This window comes from Cyprinus carpio, chromosome B21, assembly GCF_018340385.1.
Source record: "Cyprinus carpio isolate SPL01 chromosome B21, ASM1834038v1, whole genome shotgun sequence".
Taxonomy (NCBI): domain Eukaryota; kingdom Metazoa; phylum Chordata; class Actinopteri; order Cypriniformes; family Cyprinidae; genus Cyprinus; species Cyprinus carpio.
The window spans coordinates 5,732,760-5,742,418 of NC_056617.1; the positions used below are offsets into that span (position 1 = coordinate 5,732,760).

Below are 9,659 nucleotides of genomic sequence, written 5' to 3' on the forward strand. Positions count from 1 at the left end.
TCAAAAACTCAAGAAATATATGTAGAAAATACAGCTTCTGTGATCAACAGTAAGAGAGAAGTGCAATTGTAATTCAGACTGTATGAAAAAGTCTAAAGATTTTCAAAAAAATATGTAATTCCTCACAATTCTATATTAAAAGCAACATTTCGATAGTAAACAGAACACATTTTCAGGTCATTATAATATACTTTCATACACCACTGTGAGTCATTCTGTACAACACAACACCGAAGTGAATAAATAATAAGACCAATGCAATCGATACTAAATGACATGAATGTGAAATGACAGAATGTGAAATGATTGTTTAAATTCAAATACAGTAGTATTTTACTTAGACTGTGATTGCATGAAAATTCCATACAGATTGTTTATATTTCCCTTAAATGGCTTTCACATTCTTACCTCTTTCACAAATGTTAAAATCTATCATATATAACAAGCAGATCTCAACAGTTACCTGAAGTGTGAATGTCCACAAATCTCTGCTGTGTTGTTCTTGACAGCTGTCATAAGAATATATGTGCATGAACCAGACATGAAAATAACTCCAGATATGAAAATATTAGAAGTAAATGTGAAATTCAAAAAGATGGATAGACTTATGAGTAAATATAGAAACAGGGGAAAAAAAGCATATTAGTTCTAAGTGGAAAATTGGCTGTTGATAAAATAGTTCGTTTACAATTATGCAAACAAATGACACTTTATGGGTCAATTTGTAACCATCATATGGGTTATTTTGCACAGAAAAAGCATGGAAGACTAAGAAAAGTTTGTGGCTTCATTATATTATGAATAATACCTCTTCTTAGAAAATAATACAGAATTGTGAGTTTTCGTATTTTATCTCATATTGTAATTTGCTGACTTATCTTGACTTGACGTTTATCACCAAGCTACATTTGAACATCATTTATCATCTCAACATTAATTTCAATAATAAAACTGGAAAAAATGCTATATAATCTTAGTTTGACAAGCTAAAAACATCAGTCTTCTTAAGCAATATATAATAACACTGGTTTGCACAGCTGCAACACATTTACAATCTACAATGCAAATCTGAAAGAGTGAAAAGTCTACTGTAGGTATGTACAGTATCTGCGTGTGATTTAATTTAACGTTTGAAAAAAGTAGTAATATCTGTGTCAACCCTCTAAACTGAAAAATGAGACAGTCAAGGACTTTATTCACAAATAAATCATTGAGGTGGTGATTCTCTCTCTAAAAAAAACAAAAAAGAAAACAAAAAATTAAATTACAGGTTATCATTAATGTGTTTGGTGCAATATATGTACAGGACTTCATCTGCTGCACATCACATAATCACCAGATATGCAAATATTTACAAAACTAATTTAAAAAAAAAAAAAAAAAGACACAGTCTTATCTAAGTAGTTCTATATAGAAAATTATCGGCTGAATGCTATTTAAATTCATGCAGTAAATGACAATCTGAAAATCATATAATGATAAGAGAGATAATGCAAGTAAATTAAGTGACTTCATTATCCATTTAATAGTACTTCTCTTAGGTTAAGAATACAAATTTTTGTTCTATAACCATATTTTCATGTTTTGTTATTTTATCAGATCTGGCTGGTTTATGTTGATATGCTATTAAAATAGTCTACAAAACAACATTTGAATAAAATCTTTCAACTGACAATCAGCTTAAGCTTGACAAAAATGAGTATTGTAATATAATCTCTAAAAATATAGACAGTCATCTTGCACAATCTTGCCAATTTTCCTGCTAAAGATGATTAAAAAGTTTCAGTAATTTAACTTGGAAAGACAAAATAATGTTTTATACAAAGAAAAGACAGGAGAGTTTTCCAACACGGTGCAGATAAAGAACAGGCTGAACAAAACTAGCCAGTGCAAAACAAATAAAACCAAAATAAAACAAAGTTCCTTAATATACTGTGATGACAAAATAAAAATGACAAAGAATCTGGATATAGAAAATGGTGCAGAAATAATAATCATGGTCACAGTAGCTATTAGAATGAGATGAAAGGCTCTTCTCTTCAGGTTATGGCTCTGAGAGCAGCCACAAGACAAAACAACTGGATTGAGAGGAAGAGGAGGAACTGTGTTGAGAAGAACCACATATGTACTGTACAATGTAGTGTGAGATTATGGTAAATATGCAACACGTGCAGGATCCAAGAGTGATTATCCAGACCACAGTGCAGCAGATCCTTCTATATCTGAGAGGTTTGTACTTCAGAAAGGTTACAGGATGAACCACTGCCAGGTAACACTCAACACACATCAGACATTAAAATAGAGGACACCAAAGGTTGCCTAGGCCTAATAAAAATCATGTTAATGTCTTGAGATGTGGAAACCAAATGTCAATTATAGAGAGCAAGCTATTCAGACAGTTACCAATCTCACAAATAGAGATATTGAGGTTGAGCAACTCTCATGCACCTCCACCTCTTGCTCCTATTATAATCAGCTATATACAGGTGCTGGTCATATAATTAGAATATCATCAAAAAGTTGATTTATTTCACTAATTCCATTCAAAAAGTGAAACTTGTATATTGTATTCATTCATTACACACAGACTGATATATTTCAGATGTTTATTTCTTTTAATTTTGATGATTATAACTGACAACTAAGGAAAATCCCAAATTCAGTATCTCAGAAAATTAGAATATTACTTAAGACCAATACAAAGAAAGGATTTTTAGAAATCTTGGCCAACTGAAAAGAATGAGCATGTACAGCACTCAATACTTAGTTGGGGCTCCTTTTGCCTGAATTACTGCAGCAATGCGGCATGGCATGGGGTCGATCAGTCTGTGGCACTGCTCGATCAGTCTTTGGCACATTGCCTCATAGAGTCATGATTGATGCATAGGAAGAGATACAGCTGCCTAAGATCTATGTAGACATAATAAAAGATGCATATAGTGACTCCTACCTGCAAGTGATCTGTGGAAAAGACCTCACCAGACCAATACCACTTTAGGCAGGAATCAAAACTGGCTGTCCATGGAGTGCTGTAAACTTTATCATTGCAATAAATCAATGGCTAAAATGGCTCTGTACACATGCGCCACCCCACATCCTGTCACCGAACCCAGTCCAGGGTTATGTTGATAATGTGGCCGTCGCATCCCGAGATGAAGGCGTGATTAAAAACATGTTGTCATGCACTGCCAGATTCCTGACATGGTCTGGCCTACAAGTAAAGCACAGTAAATGTGCAGTTTTCTATGAGAGGAGGAGCGGTGGCAACCGTTGGTATCAATCAAGGGCCGACCAACCCCCCTCTTTTACCATCTTAGACCAGCCACTCAGAGTGTATACTAGACATGAGACCTACAACTACCTGGGTCACAAGTTTAACATTGCTGGAGAATGGAGTCTGCAAGTGGCACATCAGTTTATGACCAGACTGGATCTCATTGACGTATCACCTTTATCCGAGACATAACTTTTTCTAAAATTCAATTTTTGCAAATGTCCATATCCCACAAAAAATATTGCGTGAAATGGACAACAAAACCGTAAACGTGGTTAGAAAATGGCTTTGTCTCAACATACATTCTACAAGATGTTTTATCTTACAGAAAATACAGGACAGGGGGCTTGGAGTTCCAAACTGCATGTGGGAGTACATAGCCACTAGGCAGTCTCACCTAATCAACATGCTAAACTGTGATGATGTCATCGTGGTGCGAATGGCCAGAGCATCCTTGTTGCTAGATTTAAAAAGACGGAAGTTGCCACACACATACGGTGGGGAAGACAGCTTCCTGGGTTTTAAAAGAAAGACCAATGGAAAGCTGGATGGATGGGCACAGGGATTTGATGTGTCATCAGACCGGCCTTAAACGACCTATGCTGGAGGACAGGTACTGAACTGAAGTGGACCTCCCACTACCAACCTGTAGAGGTCTCTGATGCAGTCGTAGAGGACCCATCTGTCATTGTGGAAGCCATAACAACATTGTTCACCTGCTCCAGCCTAAAACATCAAGACAGACTCTATTGTCTATTCAAAGAGCCCAAAATATGGAGTACTGGTCCAATCTAAAACTCCAGGGAAAGCAGGCAAAACTGCCCTGCCACTCTGTATCACACACCATTTACAGCAATGCCACCATCAGTGAGGAGATTCTCACTTTCTGTGTAAAAGCACGTCTACAGGTTCTTCCTACAAAATACAACCTATCACTGTGGTTTCCCTCCAGCCATTACCCCCTCTGCCTGCTGCATAACCCTCCTCAACACCTGGAGTCAGTAGCCCTCATCATGAACAGCTGTTCATCATTTAAAGAACTATATACTGCCATACATGACAGATTGTGGACCTCATTGCTGCTCAGATTCCCTGCATGGCTGATGAGCAGATCTTTAAACACACTACTGTACAGTCTGAATGGTTTAACTCACCTGCAAACACTTTTCTAGTAATTGCTAATACACCAGATATTGTTAACATCTCTCAGAATGGCAAAACAGTTACACTATTTTAGGTGTCATGTGCATTTGACTTGTTTATGGAGGATTCTTACTGAGACTTTAAGACTTTAAAATATCAATCATTGATATCTACCATTGAGAAACTTGTTTTTTTTGTGTTGTATTCTTACTGAGACTTTAAGACTTTAAAATATCAATCATTGATATCTACCCATTCTAAAAAATGTTGATTCCTAAGGAGGTCCATGTTTATTTGGCAATGGTTTCCTGTATAACTTTAAAATATCAATATTTGATTTTGTGGATTTGCTTTAATCTGTTGGATCATTCTAAAAATTTGATTCCTAATGAAATTTGACTTGTAATGTGGAATCAAATAAAGTATAAATACAGTATATGCATGAACCATGAAAATATTAGAAGCAGATATAAACTTGATAAAGATGGATCGCCTTGTGGGTGAACATAGAAAAATAAATAAATACATAAATAAATAAAATAGACTCTAAACATTCCAAGTGAAAATTCCATGTTGAATGCTTGCAACACCTCATTTACATAATGCAAAAATGCCAGTGATGCATTAGCAATAAAGCAATTTATTGGAAAACAAATGCCAGCAAATAACCATTACATTTACATAGAATAGATTTAATCTGAATCCCTTATGAAACAAACAAAAAAATATATATATGGTAATATACTGCAAAAATTTCATTTAAATATAATTACATTAATCTGGATTAGTTTTAATCATTTTTATATATTTGATGCTATTTATTATATTTTTCAACAAACAGCAATATATACTTTGACAATATATAGCAATTTATTGATGTATACATATGGTATATTTAGAAATGGAGAGAAAAATAAATATTAATTGTTTGATTCTTTAGTGTATTGCACATAGATGTTCCAATATATATGTACACACATATATACACACATTCACGGAATGAGTTACAGCAGATTTCTAGTTCCAGGCATGCTTTTCTTCTGACTGTTAAAGGAGAGTAAAAATGTTAAAATTAAGTGTTATTTCATGTGTTTTTGCTCAATATTAGTACAGGGGGATTTTTACTAGTGTTAATATTGTATTATTTTGAAATGTAAAAGGGTTTCAGGTATATGTGTAAGTTTGTGGGGTTACCATTGTGCAGAAGAGTATAGCCTGTGGTTAGGAAGACGATTGGCCAAACACTGTTAAATTATGTGTTAGTCTATTTAAAAAGTAATGGTAGAGTACTGTTCAACACAGTGATAGTCTGTTCACCAAGTGCTTTATTATGAGCAGGTGTGCTTATACTATTGTAAGCTAGCTATATTTTAAAATATGAAACATGTATATCAGAAATGATTGTTAAATATAAGAAATATACATTTGCATATATGTGCATGTATATACTGCATGAATATGTGTTCAGTATATTTTTACACATGCAGTACCATATCTTATCACATGCACATCTATATACAGTATTACAAATTGTATTACTGAATATAAAACGACATATATTGTGATATATAAGTAAATATATTGTCATATATTTTGCAACATATGAAAAGCAGCAATTCCTTATATATTATTCAATATATTGTAATATATTTACACAATATATTTTTCTGTATAATTTCTAATATACCATTATGTTGTTTAATATATTGAACATTCATATATTAGGAAATATGTTTTCTTTGTGTAATGGATGAGACAGCCAATTTAATGTTTTTTTGGAAAGCAAAGGCAGAAGAGTTTTCCAACTCTGTGCAGGTAAAGAACAGGCTGAACAAAACCGGCCAGAATATAACAAATAAAATTAAAAGAAAAGAGTTCCTTAATTAAGTGCTGAGTCAAAATGAAAAAAAATCCTATTATTATGTATTGTTCATATATAATACTCATGCTTACTGTAATTATTAGAATGAGATAAAATGCTCTTCTCTTGATGTGGTTGTCCTCTTCTCTCTCTCTCATTCTCTCTCCTGGTCCTGACTGCTTCAGAGCTCTGAGAACAGCCACAAGACAAAACAAATGAATGGAGAGGAAGAATAGATACTGTGTTGAGAAGAACCATGTGTGCGCTGTAACATTCTTTGAAATGAACATTGTGAGCAAACAGGATCCAAAAGTCATTATCCAGACCACAGTGCAGCAGATCACTCTATATCTGAGAGGTTTGTACTTCAGAAAGGTTACAGGATGAAGCACTGCCAGGTAACGCTCAATACAGATCAGACACTGAAACAGAGGACGACCAGTGATGGCGAATCCTTGAAAAAAATGTTGTCTTATCATGAGTTTTGAAAAGAAAAATGACAGTAAATGGAAAATAGCACTCAGACTGTAAGCAGTCTCACAAACAGAGAGATTAAGGATGAAGAACTCTGATGCAACTCCACTTCCTGTTCCAGTTATGATTAGCCATACAATATAGGAGTGCGTTGGAAAACCAAACAGCAAATTGAAGCAAAACAGAGAACTCTCCAACATGCCCCAACTGGACAGCCCAAAAGAAACATTTGTGGAGTTTGTAGATTCTTCATGCATGCTGAAGTTCAGTGTAGAGCTATTCATCTTCCCTGTTTTTGTCTTTTCAGCTGAGAAAAACAACATATATTTAGGCTCATGAAAGGATCCTGTCAAATTCAAATAAAGTAGTTTGACATTCATTTGTCAAATTTTACTTTTATAGTTCATATAGAAGATCTCATTCATTTATTATATTATCTTTAAATGGATGTTTTCTCGACTAATCTAAAACTCTACCAAAATAAATCAAATCTGTTTTGCTTTGTAGTTAAACCATCTTACATGCAAAACCCTGAAGCAAAAATGTTGAATATTATGGAGTTAAAAAACACAATATGGAATAAAATAAAATAATAATAAATAAATGAAACAAATAATAAAGATTTGTCACCTGAAGAGTAAATGTCCAGACTCTCTGGATGTGTATAAATCCGTGTGCTGTGTTTTGTAGACTGACTTCACAGCTGCCACAGGGACATAATATGTGCATGATTTTATATGCTACACCTCACATAAAACATCAGATATGCAAATATTAAAAGTAAAATGAGTTTGAAAAAGACGGTATTCTTTGTGTTAACAGGAAGAGAAAAACAAAATCATTTTATTGTGAAAGCTGGAACTGGTCTCACTGAAAACTCCCTGAAAAAATAAAACTATATTTTGTTCGTGCTATAAATGACCAACAACAACTACTTGATACATATTATGATTACGAGCTAGTTACATTTTTGAACAAGGACAACACTTTTTTTTAGATTAATGCAAAAAATGACAATTCTGATAAGCTGTTTTGATATTCTTTATTTTATCAGACACAATCTTAATTTTTCTTAAAATGGTTTTAAACAAAATTAATCAACTGATAACTTCTACATCTAGGCTGACAACAGAACAAATTATTGTTACATAATTTTTTTGAAAGCTAAAAAGAGGTGTCTTTCTAAACCTTATAAATCAGGTTTGCACAGGTGCAACACATTTAACACATGCAATGCAATTTATTATTATTTTTTTTTTTTTAGAGCGTCAAATGTTCTCCATTGAAAATTAAAACATACTAAAAACAACAAAAGCAGGAAAGCTTTCCAGCCCGGTGCAGATAAAGAACAGGCTGAACAAAACCAGCCAGAATAAAACAAAGCAAACCAACAGAAAAAAGGTTCACAATAAACTGCTGAGTAAGAATGAAATAGAATCCTGAGATAATTAATGGCATATATATATTAGTCATAGTCACGGTAGTTATTAGAATGAGACGAAATGCTCTTCTCTTCATGCAGTTTTCCTCCTTTCTCTCTCTCCCTCTCTCTCCTGGTCCTGACTGCTTCAGAGCTCTGAGAACAGTCACAAGACAAAACAACTGGATGGAGAAGAAGAGGAGGAACTGAATCAAGTAGAAGTATATGTACAACTCATAATTAAATTGTTCTGTAGTAAACATGCAGCACAAACAAGAGCCAAGACAAATTATCCAGGCCGGAGTGCAGCAGATCACTCTATATCTGAGAGGTTTGTACTTCAGAAAGGTTACAGGATGAACCACTGCCAGGTAACGCTCAACACAGATCAGACACTGAAACAGAGGACGACCAGTGACAAGTAGTCCTAATAAAAACCCTAATAATCGTAGATATAAAACCCCAGTAAAATAATAAAATACAGAAAACAAAGAGTTCAGACAAATACCAATCTCAGAAACAGAGAGATTGAGGATGAAGAAGTCTGATGCAACTCCATTTCCCGTTCCTTGGACGATGAGCAATATAATATAGAAGTGTGTAGGAAAGCCGAGAAAAACATTGAAGCTGTAAATATAAATGTCCAGTATGGTTATTATCGCAAATAAATGATTTGTGGAGTTTGTAGATGCTTCAGGCGTGGTGAAGTTCATAGTCGAATTATTCATCTCCTTTGTGTTTGTCCACAAAACTGGTACTAATTTTGCCTCTACAGGGGGAAAAGTAGGGTAATGTCAGGAAGACTGGGCCATATAAATTTTGTCCCTAAAAATTAAATAGTTTTAATATCATTTTCTGTTATGAATGTAGATTCTGTGTAGTTTATGAAATGTAACATAAAAAGTTTAAAAGATGAGTAAATTAACTTTATAGTCTCATAAAAATAAAGAGCACATTCAAGTTTTTCTGGATGCCCAGATGATTATGTCAATATATTTCAAGACCATGTAGACCTCGTCATGGTCTATAAATACTGAAATTTGCAAAGTATCCCAACTGATTTCATATAAGCTGCTGTCCCAGTTTATCAGAACAGCTGAAATGAGCCAGTTCTTTCAAGACATTCTTGCTAGACTGCAAAACTGATATGTAAAATGATTAACATTATAAAGAAAAATTCTCAAAACACACATTCTCAGGTTGAACCAGAATAGACTGGTCATTCGAAAAAGATCCAATTATATAGGTTTTATTTTAAAATTAACAAAAGTAACATTTCAGACTGCAAATGGAACAAAACAACAATCTGAAGTACAATTTTACATTTTCAATACATTCTAAAAAATGACTTTGAAGTATCATGTTTATTAATAAAAACAAGCAAATGTTCACTTATGTTGCCTACAGTCATACATAAAATATTTAAAATATCTAAGAAGAGTTTTATCACCTGAAAAGTGAATGTCCAGCCTCTCTGGGTGTATAGA

The 9,659-nt window shown here is 33.8% G+C and overlaps 2 protein-coding genes across 2 annotated transcripts; both read right to left on the bottom strand.

Moving 5' to 3' along the window:
- Window positions 1–3,871: 3,871 nt before the first annotated feature.
- LOC122141224 (chemokine XC receptor 1-like) lies at window positions 3,872–7,036 on the bottom strand. Its single transcript, XM_042747846.1, has 3 exons — window positions 6,361–7,036; window positions 4,126–4,160; window positions 3,872–4,000 (listed from the first exon to the last, which is right to left on the bottom strand). The coding sequence occupies exons 1-3, from the start codon at window positions 7,034–7,036 to the stop codon at window positions 3,872–3,874; spliced, it is 840 nt and encodes a 279-aa protein (XP_042603780.1).
- A 946-nt stretch (window positions 7,037–7,982) lies between these two features.
- LOC122141327 (uracil nucleotide/cysteinyl leukotriene receptor-like) lies at window positions 7,983–8,900 on the bottom strand. The gene has a single exon (XM_042748462.1). It carries the CDS (start codon window positions 8,898–8,900, stop codon window positions 8,052–8,054), a length of 849 nt encoding a protein of 282 aa, XP_042604396.1. The 3' UTR covers window positions 7,983–8,051.
- Window positions 8,901–9,659: the final 759 nt, after the last annotated feature.

What these genes read in the sequence shown, in the direction of transcription:
- LOC122141224 (XM_042747846.1), bottom strand. Translation starts at nt 7,036, where the DNA reads ATGAATAGCTCTACACTGAACTTCAGCATGCATGAAGAATCTACAAAC. An exon ending in AATAATTACAGTAAGCATGA is followed by an intron (nt 4,161 to 6,360) that starts GTATTATATATG and finishes GCTTTTACACAG; the next exon opens with AAAGTGAGAATCTCCTCACT. An exon ending in TCACTGATGGTGGCATTGCT is followed by an intron (nt 4,001 to 4,125) that starts GTAAATGGTGTG and finishes TTGATGTTTTAG; the next exon opens with GCTGGAGCAGGTGAACAATG.
- LOC122141327 (XM_042748462.1), bottom strand. Translation starts at nt 8,900, where the DNA reads ATGAATAATTCGACTATGAACTTCACCACGCCTGAAGCATCTACAAAC.